Source organism: Pyxicephalus adspersus, chromosome 10, assembly GCF_032062135.1.
Source record: "Pyxicephalus adspersus chromosome 10, UCB_Pads_2.0, whole genome shotgun sequence".
Classification (NCBI taxonomy): domain Eukaryota; kingdom Metazoa; phylum Chordata; class Amphibia; order Anura; family Pyxicephalidae; genus Pyxicephalus; species Pyxicephalus adspersus.
Genome location: NC_092867.1, coordinates 7,843,555 through 7,862,664, shown reverse-complemented (window position 1 = coordinate 7,862,664; position 19,110 = coordinate 7,843,555). Strand labels below are relative to the sequence as shown.

Below are 19,110 nucleotides of genomic sequence, written 5' to 3'. Positions count from 1 at the left end.
ATCTATAAGAATTAAGCAAAAGTTTTCTTGAGCCCCAATACGTACTTACCCAATTTTTTTTTTAAAAAATGTACCCAAATTTTAATTCAAAGCTGTTTTATTGTTATTTCTATCAGTTACTATCCAATCCTATATCTTAAAAGTAAATATCTTTTTTCTATAACTATCACAACCTTCAAACATATTTTGAAAAACCAAGAAGGATATAAGAAAATAATTTACAACGGTTCCATGTCTTAAAAAAGGTTTTCTTAGGCTTCCTATTGCACCAACCATTGGGAACATCTTCAAAAGATCCTTCTTGGTATATCACTGCTTTACTCTAAAATCTTTGCTTACTTTAGAGACGTTGCTATATATATATTTTATGCTACTGCCCCTTAGATCCTACCAGAATGCCATTTTCTTATATTTCAGATATTATAGGTGCTTAATATGTCCTAAAGTGGAGCTAGCTCCTCTGCATACAGATATTGACCTATTTCATAAACAACATTGGATGATAATTACTTATCTTTAACTAGCAGCCAAACTTAACATTACAATGAGATGGCAAAGCACTTCTCTTCCAGAAATTCGAGAGGTTATTTTCAGATCTCAATATGCAATGTTCCACTGAGAGGATGATTGCATTAAAAAATAATGCCTACAATAAATTCCAAGCAAGCTGGCAACTCTAGCTTCCTAGGTGCATTCTTTAATATATCACTCTCTGTGAATTAGAAGAGAAATGACAGATTACTGGAGCTTTACCTTTATTCATTTTGTTATCTGCTGTTTATTTTTAGTAACTTTTTCACGGAAATGTATGAACAAGATCGCCAATTTTACCAACTCAGTTATGGCTGATGATTAGTGAATGCTGTGCTTAGATCTATTAATATTATGGCATGTTTATGCCATCCTATGTTCACATCATTATTATTATTAATAAACAGGATTTATATAGCGCCAACATATTACACAGCGCTGTACATTAAATAGGGGTTGCAAATGACAGACAGATACAGACAGTGACACAGGAGGAGGAGAGGACCCTGCCCCGAAGAGCTTACAATCTAGGAGATGGTTATCTCACAGATGTAATATTTTCATGACCAGGTTAGTTTCAACCTTTACCCCTTCCTTTCTCCTAATTCAAAACCTCCTCACCTGCTTGCCAAACCACTTCCAACCTCCAAAAAAACTCAAACGCATGATTTTGAACCTAACTAGGCTGGCAACCAGCTTTTTATTTTACAACATATTGAATATTTAACCATTCACAATATAAATAACAACATTAATAACAAAAACACTTTTATGACTTCTTATAAATCAAGCATACATTAACATAACTTAAAAAAATTAACACTATAACCCCCTTTTAACAATAAACAACAATAGCCCTTATCTTTTAAAAAAGAAAAAAAAACAAAAAACTTTTTGTTATAAACCCGAACAAGCAGGCTGCAGGTCTCAGAAGCCAAAGTCTGCACCCCATCAGGATTTTTAATCCATCAACCTCTCAACCTTGGCCCCTAGCCGCCCAGCACCACCTCAGGAGCCATACCATTCAATTATTTAAAGGGGGGACCCCACCAATGAGGATCCCTCCTGCCAAAATTCACCACTTTTATACCAAACAGGACCCTTGTTCCAAGACCCCAAACGCACTTACCAATCCGAACCCCCATGCGGGAAACTTTTTCTTCCGTTCAGACTCTTTTAACCCTTCCTATGCCACACTCCACTTTTACCCCCAGACCAGTAATTCTACTCCTCTCTAACCATTTCCTCTTCTTGTTAACCCTTAACCTTTCTAGGCTATGCCGCGCACCCTGTCATGTAGACCCTGTGCCTATTATTTTAATGTTACGGGCCTCTCTCTTAGTTACAACTTTTGTTTGTATTCCCTGTTTCTAAAATATACCTTTAATAAAGATGTATTGTTATAAAAACATTTTCCTCCCATGGCATCTGTCAATGGGTCTGTTTTTTTAAAGTTCTCCAACGATGGAGAGAATAAACTTTCATCAGTGAAGCTGAGTGATCCAGAAAAGAAATCTATTCCAGGTTTGCTACACCCAGCTTCACTGATGAAAGTGTATCCTCTCCAGCCTTGGAGAGCTTTAATAAACAGGGCCCAATGTGAGAGGATTATTCTCTCTATGGAAAGATATCCTCTCCCTTTTTGGGGGGGTACACAGGATGTGGAGCAAATTCTCCAGTAACAGATTAGGAGTAACAGATAAAAAAAACTGCTTTTTTAACCTTCTGCCTTATGCAAAAAGTTTTGGTTTCCAATATACTATAGTAAAATGCTTGAGTGATGGATTAGACTTTTGTTATAAGAAATCTGTGTCCTTTCGGCAGGTAACAAACACAAGCCATGGATGGAAGCCCAGTACCAAGGGATTATAATGGAGAATGATAACACTGTGCTGCTTAACCCTCCGCTGTTTGCTTTGGACAAGGATGCACCTCTGAGATATGCAGGTAATGGCAGGAATTAATAATACTAATGAATTATTTTAAGCATTAAAAGGTCAGATCTCTCTGACTTTTTGAAGAGGAAGTTGTTCTCCTTGAAACATAACCTACCATGCTGCTGAGAGGTCACTTTAACATTGGAGCTTCCCTTTGGTGGATGTTGTATGAATGCAGAATCAGTTTTGCACCATATGTATACACTTGCTGTGACCAGGAAGGTTTCAACGACCATAAAATGGGTCAAAGAAACAAGTACATCCCTGCTGGTGGTCACTTCCATTTGACTGTGACCTCAAATATAAATTTAGAAGAGAGACACCACAATGCAAAGTATAAATAATGCCATGAATTGTGTTGTGTTAGACCACAGGTCCATCAGCCAGAAGGTTTGTGGGTCCCATTCAGGACAAATTGGTTCCTGGGGTCAGTTTTACATCCAGAACAGCTGGAGTATTACCCCCATTTGGCTTTTTTGCCATTGTATATACAATGCAGTAGGACAATGTATGACAGTGTAGGACTGTATACAGTAGGACCTGGGGACTAATGAGAAAATATAACCAGGTTATGTTGCGGTTGTCTAAAAGAAACATGAATATAGTAACACTGTCTCTAGCTCAAACAAATAGAAAAAAAGATGTTTCTGCAAAAAAAAAAAAAAAATGATACCCATCTATCCTATTGACAACTGGTAGACAGGCATAGACAGGCATAATCAAAACTTTGTTCTCATGATGAGCTTACCTTGCTGAATATTCCATAGCCTCTGATACTCCCAGGTGTGTCCCAGATGCCTGATTCCCCTCTGCATGACATGGTACAATGGCCACCCCACCAGTACTGGCTCTGGGTCCTTCATAATTACACCTTTTTGCCATCATTCTGTCTCCTGATGAATCGCAGGTGAAATCTGTGGATTCCGGATTCATGGAGCTGGGACTCCCTTTGAAGCTGTTGTTTTAGACCGAACAACAGGAGAAGGTCTGATCCGTGCTAAGGGTCCTGTAGACTGTGAGGCACAACGGGAGCACACCTTCACTATCCAGGCTCATGACTGTGGAGAAGGTCCTGATGGAGCCAACAGCAAAAAGTCCCACAAGTAAGTCAAATATTCGTGATCATTTATTCCTTTACTCTTACCTTTGATATACTTTCTCCTGCTGACCTCCTGCAGCTTCAATGCAATTACATACTGTGTATTTGGCTACACATGGCATGGCTGGTTTCTTCATTAAAACATTGGAGAATGTCTTTGTAATCCCAGGCATTTGTAGTCTCCCACAGAAGCCTGTCTAAATGAGTACAACATAAGAGGACAATTGGTAGACAGGCATAATCAGTTGTCCCCTATTTTTGTTGTAACAATGAGACATTTGGTAGATTTCAATTTTAGTGGAAACCTCTACTGAATATGCTACATTCATAGAAAAACCATTGATAATCTCTATTTTTTGTCAGTTTTGCCATTCAAATACAGTATTTCTTGTTTCACACCTGTCCAACTATTAATTAGATGTGCTGTGATGGATATTTTTATCTGTTTATTCTCACACTCTCACCTTTATGTCTGTTTTAGAGCAACAGTACACGTCCGCGTGAACGACGTCAATGAGTTTGCCCCTGTCTTTGGAGAGCGAGTGTTCCGGGCCTCTGTGACAGAGGGGCGTTTGTATGAACGGGTCCTGCGTGTGCAGGCGTGGGACCAAGACTGCTCTCCTCAATACAGCCAGGTCTGCTTCTACCAGATCCTCACCCCCAATGTGCCCTTCACCATTGACAATGACGGTAAGTTGTGCCAGGTACATGCTGTCTTATGTTGTACAGAGTTAGCAAGGTTGATTTATTGTTCTCATCACGTCCTGGGAGATCCAGGTTTCATGAAAACATTCTCAGACTGCTGCACTTATTTTTTTTTAATTCACATTCATATGTTTTTTTTCTTCTTGTAAATGAAAAATCCTAGCAGTTGTTGGTTTGGGATGTTTCTGGTAATGCTACAACATGCAAAGACATTTTAGACAATTGTGCTTCCTTGAGGAAGGAAGATTTCTGTTCCTGTATGTCGTGTACCATCCATCTCTATAAGGACAGGTTAATAATTTGGTGGAACTCAAGTGGCCTGTACAGACTACAGGCATTCTGAAATCAAAACTTTGGAAGAGTTAATTCTTAATTCATTTTTTGCTGTTCATGATCTTGGTGGAGAAATTTAATCTTACTTACTGTCTCTTTGACACCAAGGCAAAAAATAAGGAGATGCGGACAGTGACCGGAAAGAAATAATAACTAATTCCCGCTTTATTAAAAATAAGAAATCAGTGGGGTCACAGGCCACAGTTAGACTCCAAAAAGGGATTTAGCAATTCTCTGCTCTGTCCAAAAATGTAAATATACATTTGTATTTGTACTCATGTTATTTATATCTCATATGAATTGTGTCTGTAGGTTACATAAAGAACACTCAGCCTCTGCAAGCCAATGGTGACAGACTGATCAGATTTACAGTGACTGCATATGACTGTGGCAAAAAACGCGCCGTGGAGGATGCAGAGGTGGAGATCCAGGTGAAACCTATCTGCAAACCCAGCTGGAAAGGTAATATCATGTGAAAGTCCATGCACAAGATCAGCTGATCTCTGTGGATCTTGTATCATTTAGCAGGCTTTATGGAAATGAATAATTAATTTATCAAACCACTGATTTGGAGCGTGGTCTTATATTTAAAGCATATTTAAAGTGTAAACTTTAACAATGCATTTTATTCCTGCCCATTTCACTTCTGTGGACTACAGAATAATTACCCCCTTTTGGTATAAAGTGAAAAGGAAAGGGGAAAATGTTCCATAGTCCTGTCCTAGGGTGTATCTTTTCTGTAGATATAATACAGTGAGTATGTATTGTCTTCCTAGGACTTTCTAGGGAACGTGTTCCAGACGAATTTAACAGACAAAAGGATTTTGGAAACATGGGGTTAACAATAGAACCTTATGGCTGTACCAGAGTCAAAAAGCCGAGCTATAAAATTCAGGGTTGATTTCATAAACATGAAGGATATTTGCAAGTGGCTTAAAAATGATTGAAAGCCACTCTGTGACCTGAAGATCCGTTGCCACTGAAGATTCTTCAACATCAGATACTTCTGTGCTTTGCTCTGTGGTTTTTTCTCCCCCTGCAATGTTAGTATTGTGCTTTGTAGTAAAGTAAGGGGCAGCAGACAAAATCACAACACTCAGTTGCAGACATGGGCATCTGACACCACTGGAAATGTTAGATGTAAAGAATCTCTTGTAGGCTATAGGTCCTCGATCGACTGAGGTGTGTGCTCTGGCAGAATGTGTTCTGAGTGGGTCAGTAGTGACCGCGCTGTGTGCCCCTGTGCGCTCTGGCAGTGTGATGCCTTTTCTGTGTGGTTACTGTTTGAATTTTGACAGTATGTGCTCTGATAGTGTCCACTGACAGTGTGCTCTAACTTTGTACTAGTTTGTGCACTGTGTCTGTGCTATGATAGTCTTCCCACCACCACTCCCGAGGAAGTAGTGATTTATCTATGGCATCCTAACTTAAGCAACTCTACTCTTTTCTCCAACAGGCTGGAACAAACGCATTGAATACGTGCCTGGGGCGGGCAGCCTGGCATTGTTTCCCAACATTCACCTGGAGACCTGCGAAGAGCCAATATGGAACATTCAGGCCACAGTGGAGATCCAAACCAGTCACATTGCCAAGGGCTGCGATCGGGACAATTACTCTGAGAAGTCATTACGCAAGTTGTGTGGTATGTCAGTAATGTAATATTGTAAATGGCAAGGATAACATCAGAGCAATACTCTGTATCATAACAAAGCACCAGTAACTAAGTTAAATTTGTCAAAAAAATTTCAACCCCTGCTATTCAATTGTAAAAAAGCCAAAGCCGCTACTACCTACTGAAGTTGTGTTACTTAACAATTGAATAATCAGGCAGGGTTTAATACTAGGACGAGACAGGGCTTAATCTAGACTTTGAAAAGTCAGTTTTTACAAACTGGACCTAAAATACAAGTAACTAAACTTTTCCTCTAGTTTTTTCATTTTTTTTATATGATTACCTCCCTTAATATCCCAGATAATATAACCCAAGAATCCTATCTCTGTATGTTGTTATAAACATAATGATTAGTTATTACAAAATCATTTTATTCTTTCTCTTTTCTAGGAGCTGCTGCAGGAGATGTTGACTTACTTCCTCCCCCTAGCCCCATATATAACTGGACACACAGCCTTCCCATACAGGACACACAGGACAGCAGCCCAGTTTATTGGTTCAATGGATCCCAGTCAGTGGAGGTTCCTCCTGGGCGGTTACCTGCAGGGGGTGGAGCAGCTGATCATTTAACTCTTTCTTTTTGGCTGAAACATGCAGGAGGAAGTGGAGGAAAGGCGGGAAAGGAAGAGGAAGTGCTGTTGTGTAACACTGTACAGAATGGTGAGAGTAAAGTAGATATGCTAAGGGGTGGCCATGTATGCCATGTGGTCAGTATGAATAATGTGGAACTTGTTATTTAATTGGTATACTATATACAAAATATAAATTCTTTTTTAGTGTTTAGTGTAAGGGGTAAAACCTAGTAGATGTGATTTAGGTTTATGCCTACTTGTTCTAGCAACTAATACAGTGCTGTGTACATCAATACAATTTTGTCTCTTCCTTGCTTGTAACCTCCATGTTTGTGCTCTGTTTCCCTGTAAAAAAGATGGCAGCTTCTCACATTATACCCTGGCAGTGCATGGTTGCCGAATCTCCTTTCTCTACTGGTCCTTATTGGACAGTGCTCGTCCTGTGAAATTTCTCTGGAAATTGGAACAGGTAATTATACATGTCATAGTGGGAGGGTCCAGAAGGACACAACAAGGTGACATTGTAAAGAACACTGTCCATTTCCTCTACTAAGCTAACTCATCTTTTATTTCCTGTTGTCTCTGTTCCTTTCTCCTGTCATATCTTCTTTTCTGTACTGTATTCGTTTTCTTTCCCTTTCACCTCCAGTCTTCTTGTGCAGGTGTTGCCCTTTTCCCCTCTGTGCTCTTCTGTTATCACTCCCTATTACTTCTTAACCCACCTACCATTTTCTCATTTTTTCTTTCTTTTGTTCTCTGCTGTCCTCTCTTCTGTGCTCCCCTGTTCTCTCTCTAATTCTTTTCTGTACTCTACTGTTCCTTCCTCTGTTCTCTCCTGTCTTCTTCTCTGTGGACTCCTGTCCTCTCTTATGCTCTGCGCTCTCATCTCCCATTCTCTTCTTCTTGCTCTCCTGTTCTATCCTCTGTGTTCTTCTCTCCACTACTCTTTTCTGTACTCTGCTGTTCTCTTTTCTGTGTTCTCCTATCCTCTTCTCTGTGGACTCTTGTTCTCACTTCTGGTCTGTGCTTTCCTATCCCCTTCTCTCCTCTTTGTTCTCCTGTTCTTTCCTCTGTGTTCTCTCCATTACTCTCCACTGTACTCTGCTGTACTTTTCTGTACTCTGCTGTTCTCTTTTCTGTGCTCTCCTGTCCTCTTCTTCATGGACTCCTGTCATCACTTAGCTCTGTGCTCCTCTCTCCCATTCTCTACTCCTTGCTCTCCTATTCTTTCCTCTGTGTTCTCCTCTCCATTATTCTTCTCTGTACTCTGCTGTTCTCTTTTCTATGTTCTCCTGTCCTTTTCTCTGTGGACTCCTGTCCTCACTTCTGGTCTGTGATCCACTATCCCCTTCTCTCCTCCTTGTTCTCCTGTTCTTTCCTCAATGTTCTCCTCTCCATTACTCTTCTCTGTACTGTTCTCTTGTCTGCTGTCCTCACTTCTGTGTTCTCTTGTCCTTTACTCTGTGCTCGTATGGAAAGGGTGAAAAGAGTGCTGATTAGATTCTACTAATAAAAAGGAGCCACATACCCTGATAAAAATAAATGTAAATAGCCTAACAAAGAGAGGGACAGCCAGGGTATTTGTGTATTGAACAAAATGTGCAGTTACATTCCTTACTTCAGGAAGGTATTTAACATGAAATTAGGTATTGGTCATACAAACAAATAATTGAGGTCAGCCCCACTGGGTCCTCAGGCACAGTGGTTCCTTTTGACCTATGAACTAGACATAGCTTTCCTAAGTAAAAGTTACGTTAAATCAAATATAACAGTTAATGTCCCGACGCGTTTTGCCTCTATGGGCTTTCTCAGGGGACTTTATGCAAGATGTTTCTAATTTCTGGATAGTGTAGTCTATCAGGAAACAAGAAAGGAGACATTGGGTTCAAGGGAGTTGCACTATAAAGTGTCTGGTGATGGTGTGGTTGAAATTTGTAAAATGTTATGTCCAGCAGAGACACTGTATTGGATTGTAGCGTCTTTCCTTTGTGCTTCACTTGTCCTCTCATTACCTATTTTCTGTTATCTGCTGTTTTCTCTTCTGTGGTCTCATGTCCTCTTCTTTGTGAACTCCTGTCCTCTCTTCTGCTCTGTGTTCTCCTCTCCCCTCCTTTCCTGCTTGCTCTCGTGTTCTTTCCTCTGTGTTCTCCTCTCCATTACTCTTCTCTCTATTTTGCTGTTCTCTCTTCTGTACTTTGCTCTCTCTTGTTCTGTCCTCTCTGGTCCTTTGTTATCCCTTATTTTTCTGAGCTTTCATGCTCACCTCTTTTATATCTGCTTTCTTGTCATACCTGTTTATTTGTGCTCTCCTGTCCTCTAATATCATCTGTGCTCCCTTGTCTTGTCTTTTCTTTTATTCTGTGCTTTCCCGTCCTTTACTCTCCTCTGTCACTTTTGATCTGTTTACTATGCCCCCTGACCTCTATTTTTTTGGCCCCTGAATTTTGTTATATCTGTTCCCCGTTTTTCATATCAGGTTTGTGATGTAGAGTGGCATCATTATGCTCTGAGCCTTGAATTCCCAACCGTCGCCCTCTATGTGGATGGAGTGACATACGATCCAGCTCTTATCCACGATAATGGAGCGCTAACTCCTCCTAAGCGTCAGGCCAGGCTCATGATTGGAGGCTGCTGGACAGGTGAGGTCCCATTGAAAGTAATGAAAGTTTGTAAGAATCAAGTTTGCAGAGGTCAAATTTGTTGTTAGATTACCAGAGGCTACCATAGCTAAGGTGAGTCGTAGGAGTCTGGTAGTCCATAGTTAGTCAGCTCCTAAACTGGGAGGAAATACACTGAGGAAATAAGATTGTATGATTAGTTGTGCAAAATGCGGTAAGCATGTCCCTACAACCACATTTGTTGATTTTAAGAATGTTTGGCCATATGTAAAGTAATATACATCAGTGCTTTGAAGAAGTCTGTAATCCAGGGCTGCCAAGTGTAACTGAAGATAAGACATTACATTCTAAACAGACACACAATTAGGAAGTGGTCAGAGGCGGGTTTTAATTTGTTACAGTGCTACTTTACAGGAGCTGAGAAAGAAATTTATGACTTAACCTGTAACCTTGCAGTAAATCTGTCAAACGGTCTGTCTCACTATTTCCATATAGCATTGCCTTAATGTATAACACACTTGATCAATCCCCCTTACTGTAAATATGCCCTTTAAATTTTAAAAGTGACAGACAGCCCTATTTGTATCTAGATGTGCCACTAATTTGCTTGATAAATGTCTCCCACTGCTTGGTCCTGGGATTGCATCAAATGGAGGTCTGTGATACTGTTTTTTCCTCTGATGAAGAGTAATGGGTGCAAAATACTCAGCCTCTCCTGAGTCTTTTTTTTTGTTTTAATAACCTAATAAACACGCAGACAGAAACACTAAAACACAAGTGCACATATAACATTCTAACGTGAAGGCAACCCTGTACCCCCAGACCTTGAAAAGGGTGGGCAATGAAGGAAAAAGTGAAGAGGATCAAAGTTGAAAATAGATTTCAGCAAAATGTTAAATCAACCCAAACTGTTTTTTTTTTTTCAGATGAGAAGTTTGCAGTGAGAGTGAATGACAATGAGGTGTCAAGAGCCACCCCAGGTAGGCTGTCTTAGTTCTGTTATATACAGCATTATAGTTGATGGAAGAAATATCTGCATCAAGTTCAGGTTCTCCCCGTGTTTGCGTAGGTTTCCTCCGGGTACTCCGGTTTCCTCCGGGTACTCCGGTTTCCTCCCACATTCCGAAAAAATGCAGTTAAGTTAATTGGCTTCCCCCAAAAATTGACCTCAGACTGTATGAAAGACATATGACTGAGGTAGGGACATTAGATTGTGAGCCCCTAGGGAAAGCTAGTGACAAGGCTATGGACTTTAAAATGCGATGCATAATAAATACTGTGTAGTAATAATAATAATAATAATGATAATAATAATAATAAAGGATGTGATGCACAATATTTGGCATTGCTTGCCACTTTAGTCTCCTACCCTGCCTTTCATTGCTGCTTCACTCATCCTTCTCCTTCCTTCCAACACCATCCCCTTCCCCCAATAGCACTTTTTTTCATTCTGTCCGATATAGATTTTGTCTTCTTGAGTTCTATAAATAGGATTACCATAAAATGATCACCTTGAAATAGACATGACGTAAACATCTGCACAAAGCTTATTACCTTGTCTTACTTGCTCATTATAGTATATTGATTTAAGGGCTGAATCCAAATGGTATTGCATGTGTTTCCCCTTAAACCAAGCCTTAGATCAGCCCTCATTTAACCTGGTGCTTAGTATAACCTAAATCCATTGCCCTTTTTTGCCAAACCTTTACCCTTAACCTGATCCAGAAACCCTTTGCATATAACCTGACTCCAATACTTAACAACTTAAGTACCAACCCTTAGCTAACTCCAAAGACTGTCTGTTTGTACATATTTTACATAAGATACAAAACTTTCATGCAAAATTTACATGTTTTTGGACCCCTAGATTTACCTTCAGATCCTTTCCTTTACTTTATTGGCATCAGAAATATTAGTTTGTGCTGCACAAGATTGGCATAGAATGCATATGACACTGTGCCAAGTGAATGAAATCAGCAAAGTAAAAAGATATCTCTTGTTAGATTATGTATTTTCTGTTAACTTCCTTAAACTATAAAGCACTGCATATTGTTGGAACAATGATCTTGTCCACTGTAGGCACTTGTCTCTTCCTATCTGCATGGAGTTTGCATGTTTTTCCCATGTTATAGGCTTTCCTAACACAATCTACAACCTGATTTACACACACTCTGTAGCCTACTGTGTGCTGTGCTGCCATTTTACTTGTGTTGTTCTGTGTTACTCCTGTATACCTTTCCTAAAGAATTTTCAGTCTGTGTTTTTTTGTCCTTTCCTTCCCCCTGTCCACATGTCCTGTACTATTCTTTCATATGTGGCTTTCTGCCCTTTTTTCTTTTCTGTTCAATCCTCTGTTTTCTTCTGTCCTCTCCTCCATGCTCTCCCTTCACTGGGCCTGATTTATTAAACCACTCCAATGCTGGAGAGGATACACTTTCATTAGTGAAGCTGGGTGATCCAGCAAACATGGAATGGATTTGGCCCAGGATTCAATACTTTTGGTAGCAAATGACTTTAAAGAAATCTATTCCAGTTTGCTTTAGCTTCACTCATGAAAGTGTACCTTCTCTAGCCTTAGAGAGCTTTAATAAATCAGGGCCATTGTTTATCCTTTTTTCTTTCCTCTCCTTTGTACTCTGGCACTTTTCTGTGCTATCTCCTATTCTATTCTTTATGCTTTCCTGGCATTTCCTGGCAAATTCCTTCTATTTGTCCTTCTACAGTCTTCTTTATGCTTTTGTGTGCTTTCCCCTTCATTTGTTTTTGCTGTTTATTGCAATATCTCATCTGTGATTTTCTGTGCTGGCTAGCTTTTTTTATGATAATCTGGGCACATTTTATGCACTTCTGATTTCTGCATGGCCACATTCCCACCTGTCTCTACTTTCCTGCCCTTTCTCTTCTGCTCTGTGTTCTCCTGCCCTCTTCTGCTTTCTGTTTTCTTGCCATCTCTTCTAAACTGGCCATTTATAACTCTGTGGTTCTAGGTTCTTCTGTTGGCCGATTCCTGCGTGGTTACATTTCTGGCCTGTCTCTGCGGTTGGGTCCAGTGGATTCTCGAGAAGTGATAGAATGTCTTTACTCATGTAAAGAGGGTCTGCAGTACACTGACTTTGACAGTCTGGGAAAAGGAATGAAGGTAATACGTTAGGCTGTCAGTAACTCTTTGATGTGCCAACACCCTACAGTAAATCACCATATGCCATTTTCTTTGAATATATCGCAAGTCTAAATCCTGTGGTATACCAATGTTTGCACAAACTGATGATGAAAAAGATCTGACGGGGTGCTATTACACCCCTATTTTTTAAATCCGTCTTTTCTTGAAAGATAAATCCATTTTTTATATTAGAATGGGGAGTTGTTAGTACAACTTAATTTTGTAAGCTTCCCCACCTTACCAAAACTCTCAGCGTATCTCCATGTGAAAGTAAATGAATTGAATCCCTAAATGATGACAGAGACTGCAATAAAAACCTGACAGGGGTTTTATATTTTTAGCATCGTGTTCAAAACTGAAAATATTTTGGCTGGAAATCAGAAAATATGTTAGTGATTTTCAAAGGCCCAAAGGCACAACTTATAGTGTGGATAAAGACCCACAAACAACAATAAATAAAGGAGTCTCAACTCTTCTCCAGTTGTACATTTTGACTTCTGTTTAAAAGATCTTCAACTATAACCAAACTATGTATTGTCATGCACAGTAGAATTCTCCTTCATGGCCATGTAGAGTTTTGGTATCTTTTTGAGGTCTTTAAGTACTTCTGTGTTGTGAATGTTGATTGTATGATATTTTTTACCTTTGCTCCCAGGTTCATGTGAACCCTGCTCAGTCACAGTTGTCCTTGGAAGGGGATGATGCAGTTTCCTTCAGTCGAGCTCTCCAACATGTTGAATACCTCAACTCTCTACAATTTCCAACACCGGGTGTGCGACCCCTTAAACTGCAGACCACTGTCAGGTAGGTTAATAATGTGCTGGCTAGTGAGAGAGTATAGGCTGTGACTTTTCAAATATTCAACATTTCCTGTGAGCCCAGATGGCTTTTATTTCTCTGATATATTTCCGGAATCATTGGTTGAGTCAATGTCAGTGTTTTTACCTATTTTGTTGGTGAATAGCAGTTTTTCCTGTTCTCTAGGTGTGTCAGCGATGAAGGATGTCTCTCAGTACCAGACCTGGATGGCTATCTTGTAGTTCTGCAGCCAGATGCCCCACAAGTTCAACTCACTGGATCCCCTCGATCTGCACACCCTGTGTCTGACTTCCAAGGGCCACTTGGTGTTCCGATATTCCCAGATTTGAGGATTACTTGCACCGTTTCCCATTCATTAACTCCAAACAAGCTTGAAAGAGCACCAAGAGCCGGTGAGGGATCTATTCTCTATTTTTACAATATTTGTATTTATTTTCTAAGCACCAAAAAATATTTTAAAATTCCTATGAATGGAGTTCAAATAAATATTTTATGTTACTTCTAACTGAAGGTTGGCAAGCTCTATGCGTGAGTGAAAGCCCTTGGGACACTCTTTCTGGAGTTGTGCTAAGGATAAACCTGATTATTTCAGAGTATATACCTCTTTTTCCTTTCTTCTACCAGATAAGGGATCCATCCTAATAACCCAGTTTACCAACAACCCTGTAGGCAGTGCTGGGCATGCAAACTGAGTGCCATGGATGCAACCTGTAGTAAAGTATTTCTAGGAAACAATAGCAAGGGTCTATATTGCTGATGATCTCCCCGGGACCTTTCTGATATAGACGTGTCTACATAAGACAAAGTGCAAAAGATGTACAATCACTTCTCATTGTCATTAATGGTTTAATTGGGAGACAAACAAGGTCAAGGTTTCAACATCATTAGTAGCCACACACATGTTGACCTGCTCAATGTAACTATTACACTGATCAAATAAATAAAAATGACGAACCAAACCTTAATTCCAATTTCTGAATTCATAGTTGATGTCAGTTCTGCCAAGTTATAGCGCTGTGAAAGGATTTTGTTACCTTGATCATATCTACATATTTTACTAAATTTAAAAAATATTTTCAGTATCTTTGATCATAATATACTGTTTTACCTATTGACCAAATATGTTATTTCTATGTCACAATTAGATATGCAGTTTCCAGATGGAATCGAGTGCTCTCTGGAGAGGTGTGAAATTGGTGTGGTGGGTGAGGACCTAAACCAGGAATATGAGAGCCTGTCTCTGGATCTCTCTTCTGCATGGCAACGTGGCCTTGAAGCTGAGAACAACTCCCGCAGTCTGCGTATTACAGGTGAAGAATTCTCCTATTATATAGCTCCCAGACTTTAATAATACTCCTAGAAATTACCTGCTTCCATGCCCCCGTCTATAGGAATCATCTATGATTACCTAGTGATTCATTGTGGCATGGTCTAGTAATATTTCTGCACTAAACCTTGACCTAGCTGTAATGGACCAACAGCCTAGCCTAGTCCACTTGCCAGCTATAAGGTCCATGGAACTAGTGGCAATCACAGGCCCTGTTCTGAATCAGTGGAAAACAGGAAATGCAGCTCCTACTATACATCAGGAAAACCTAATCGAGTCTACAAGCCCAACAGACAACCGCTTACATTTTATTTGCCCTCTCACATGTGTTTCTTGCTCCTATATCTGTACAGGTGTGCAAAACGTAGCAGTCTATGAAGACATCCTGCGCAGCGTGAGCTACCACACAGCACCCAGGGCAGAGTTATACGCACGCAAATTCCATGTTTCCTGCAGCGAGATGAACGGGAGGTACATAAGCAACCAGCTTTATACTGAGGTAAGCACAATGTATAATATTTCATATTTTATGCATATACAATAACTTTTATATACATGTTTGTTCATTTGAATTTGGGCTCACTGTTCCTTTAACAGAGTCTGACATTGATCGCCTATTGACCCGACCTTCATGCATTGCCTGCAGCATGAACTGAAGGTCAGGAGAGATGAACACAGATCACTGTAAAATCCAGTAGAATTCTCATTAGTTAACAGCTAGTTTATATGAGCCGAGGCGTGCGTCACCTTCAAATGACTTTCATCTGCTTGCGTGTATAATTCCAATTGAAAACTTTTGCAAGGGCAGATTTATTCTTGTTACCCTGAGAGCTGTATTTTTCCTCTTTATACCTCATCCCAGGACAAGTCATTGTGCTGGGGTTATATGTAGACAAAGAGAAGAACAATGCCTTTTCTAATAAGCCAAACAACTGACATGTCTGGAAACGGCACAGGTCATAATCTGACCATGTCATAGGAGGGCGCAAGTCAAACACTACACCATATCATAGAAGGCACAGGTCAAAGTACTCATCATGTCATAGAAGGGCAGAGGCCAAACACCTCAACTTGCCAGAGATGGGTACTAGCCAAACACCTCACTACGTCAGGAAAGGGCACAGGCCTAACATCATATCATGCAAAAGAAGGGTCTAGCAAAATTCCTCAACATGGAAATAAACCCAGCGCAATGTCAAAGAAGGGCGCAGACTAAAAATCTCCCTATATCAAAGAAGGGTGCCGGTCAAAAACCTCAAAGTGTCAGAGAAGGGCACAGTCGGAACACCTATGTCCAAAAAGGGCACAGACCCAACAGCTCACTATGTCATAGAAGGGCACAGGCCCAACTCCCCACTATGTCAAAGAAGGGCGCAGGCCCAACACCCCACTATGTCATAGAAGGCCACAGGCCCAACACCCCACTATGTCATAGAAGGGCACAGGCTCAACACCTCACAATATCATAGAAGGGCACAGGCCCAACAGCTCACTATGTCATAGAAGGGAACAGGCTAAACACCCTGCTATGTCAAAGAAGGGTACAGGCCCAACACTCCACTTTAATATAGAAGGGAACAGGCCCAACACCCTGCTATGTCATAGAAGGGCACAGGCCCAAAACCTTACTTTGGTATAGAAGGTAACAGGCCCAACAACCCACTATTTCATAGAAGGGCATGGGCCCAACACCTCATTTTCGTATAGAAAAGAACGGGACAAATAACTTACTAGGTCAGAGAAGAGCACAGGCTGAACATCTCACTGTCAGAAAAGGGATCTTCCTGAATTACTAGTGTTTGTCTCAACAGTATACAGTGTATTATAAAACAACATGCACTTTAAATATTCCAGACATTCCCTTTACACCATCTAAAGATGGAAAACATCCTGAAAGCCTGATCAATATGCAGGAAAGTGTGCAATCTGTATCCAGTTAATACACCTTGTATGCCGGTGGGAACACAATGAGAAAGCAGACAGGCTGGCAAAAATGTATTTTCTCACGCAGACAATTAAGTAATTTGGCATTTACTGCGTTATTTATTCATGGCTGTGTAAAGCTGTTTATTATTTTCTGTAAGACGGGAACAATACCCTATCCCATTTCCCATAAACAATGATCGCTGAATTATACAAACAAGATTCTTTTGTTCCTTACAATCACAGTTATTGGATTGAAAATATGAAGCATAAAATTACAGACGATTATAGTGTTGTTGCTTTTGGTAAATCGAAAATCTTTTGTCTTTGAAATTTGGCTTTGCTTACTAATGACCTCCTGTGTCAAAGTGTTGGAAGACAGAACTGTCTATATTGACTAAAAACCAATCTTCCATTCCCCAAATGAAATTTTTTAGGGCAGGTAAACCAAAGATATAACAACATTCACGTGGGACCAGACTGTTAGTGCCAGTAAGTTATATGGTAAGTTAGCATGGCTATTAGCATTTGTTATGCAGAAGGTGAACTCAGTAATGGATCTTTGAATTCAGGGAATTATTATTATCCAGTATTTTTTATAGCCCCAACATTTTACACAGCAATGTACAAAGTCCATAGTCATGTTACTAGCTGTCCCTCAAATGGGCTCACAATCTAATGTTTGTGTTATCTATAAGCCAGCATCTGAGTGCAGGAAGAACATGGTGACAATGTATGAAAACTGAGCAAAGTTGGCTTCATCCCTGAGCCTTGAGAAAAAACACAATAAAGATTCTGTAAGATACATATAACTCCCTGCATTTTTGACTTGCCAAACTGTACCTGCAAGTAGACTCTTGTTAGCATACACGCCGCGGAAAAGGGTCTGTTTTGGCAGGCTTTGGGCTTTTGTCAATGAGCAAATGCAGCGTGCAGCCAACAGAGACCACCAATTCCTTGTACACGCTCATATCATCTCTCATCTGGACTATGGTAACCTCCTCCTCTCTGGTGTTCCACTAGCCCGACTCTCTTCTCTACAAACTATTATGAATGCTGCAGCCAGACTCATCCATCCTTCCCTCCGCTCCTCTTCTGCTGCCTCTCTTTGAGTTCTTTTTATTGGCTTACATTTAAAGCTCCTGTGCTTTGCCTTCAAATCCCTCCACGACTCTTTTCCCACTTACCTTTGTGACCTGATAGAAAAATACCCCCTAGCCGCTCTCTTTGCTCATCCAATTACCTACTAATGACTTCCTCACTCATAACTTTGTTAAACCCACAGCTCCAAGACTTTTCTAGAGCTTCCCCGACTCTCTGGAATGGTTTTCCTTTTCAGCTTGCTCCTACTTTCTGCTCCTTTGTCTATCATTTAGGCCTGAAATTCAAAACAAAAAGGAGTTCCTTTTTTAAAAAAGTAAATGTTCTTGTGGATTGTTGTACTTATAAGAAGGCTTTTTCTCTTATGTCTGTATCTCAGGTTGATGTACTACATGGAGTCCATGCTGTCTCTCCCAGCCATATCCAGTCGGCACAGCAGCAGTTTGTCCACAATGTACACCAGCCCCCGGCAGAGCTGTCTGGTCATGCGATGGTCAGTCCCAATCGCAGCTCAGGTTTGTATGTTACAGATAACAAACCTTTAATACGTTATTTTCAATTCTGCACCCTCACTAAATGTGTTAGTTACAGGTTCTCTACAAAAGCCACCCCATTCAATAGTTATCTTCTCCACTTTCATTTGTTGTTCATTACTTCTCCAGGTATATTACATGTGAAGGAACTTTGACTGCAAGATCTCCCCTCCCGCACCTATAAATGCCTGGGCTTGGTCATTCGGTCCTGAGCATTGCATCCTGGGAGGAGGGAAGGTTGCATGTTGCCCCATACGCAAACATACCTGGCAATATTAAGGACTTTGCCAGACATAAATTGCATTTGGGGAGCACTACATTATTGTTTATTAGTTGCTGGTTGGGGGGCTGCCCTAACAAGAGAACCTGTCACTTTGCCTTTACCAGCCAATATGACTCCTTCTAGACGGAACATAAAACAAAGGCTTTGAATATTTTTTTTATTTTTTGTTTAATACAGTAATGATTTGATATGTTGTCATACATAACATTATCCTTCTCATGGGCATCAATTTCCATAAATATTGCTTCTTTTCGCAGTCTTTCCTGGTGTTGCCATGGTGATCATCGTTGTCTGTATCGGCTTCTTGGCACTGATCGTTACTCTGGGGCTGTCAAGGATACACAATGTACGGCAAAGAGGGGGATTTGATGGGGAGGAGCTTGAAACAACCAATCAGCGGGATCCATTCTGGGAGGACTCAGCGATGACTATAACTGTGAACCCCATGGAGGTAAGACCATTCGTGGTGCACCATATACATTGTAACCAAAGTCTCC

The 19,110-nt window shown here is 40.4% G+C and overlaps 1 protein-coding gene across 2 annotated transcripts in view; it reads left to right on the top strand.

Moving 5' to 3' along the window:
* CLSTN3 (calsyntenin 3) overlaps nucleotides 1-19,110 on the top strand; it is a 40,612-nt gene that overhangs the window by 16,670 nt on the left and 4,832 nt on the right. For both annotated transcript variants that reach the window (XM_072423792.1, XM_072423793.1), the window contains exons 3-18: nucleotides 2,356-2,478; nucleotides 3,376-3,571; nucleotides 4,049-4,257; nucleotides 4,918-5,067; nucleotides 6,062-6,247; nucleotides 6,668-6,937; nucleotides 7,206-7,318; nucleotides 9,326-9,488; nucleotides 10,394-10,447; nucleotides 12,455-12,606; nucleotides 13,283-13,431; nucleotides 13,612-13,838; nucleotides 14,592-14,756; nucleotides 15,127-15,272; nucleotides 18,177-18,312; nucleotides 18,871-19,064. In XM_072423792.1, the coding sequence (XP_072279893.1) occupies nucleotides 2,356-2,478; nucleotides 3,376-3,571; nucleotides 4,049-4,257; nucleotides 4,918-5,067; nucleotides 6,062-6,247; nucleotides 6,668-6,937; nucleotides 7,206-7,318; nucleotides 9,326-9,488; nucleotides 10,394-10,447; nucleotides 12,455-12,606; nucleotides 13,283-13,431; nucleotides 13,612-13,838; nucleotides 14,592-14,756; nucleotides 15,127-15,272; nucleotides 18,177-18,312; nucleotides 18,871-19,064 (2,633 nt within the window). The remainder of the gene's footprint in view (nucleotides 1-2,355; nucleotides 2,479-3,375; nucleotides 3,572-4,048; nucleotides 4,258-4,917; nucleotides 5,068-6,061; nucleotides 6,248-6,667; nucleotides 6,938-7,205; nucleotides 7,319-9,325; nucleotides 9,489-10,393; nucleotides 10,448-12,454; nucleotides 12,607-13,282; nucleotides 13,432-13,611; nucleotides 13,839-14,591; nucleotides 14,757-15,126; nucleotides 15,273-18,176; nucleotides 18,313-18,870; nucleotides 19,065-19,110) is intronic.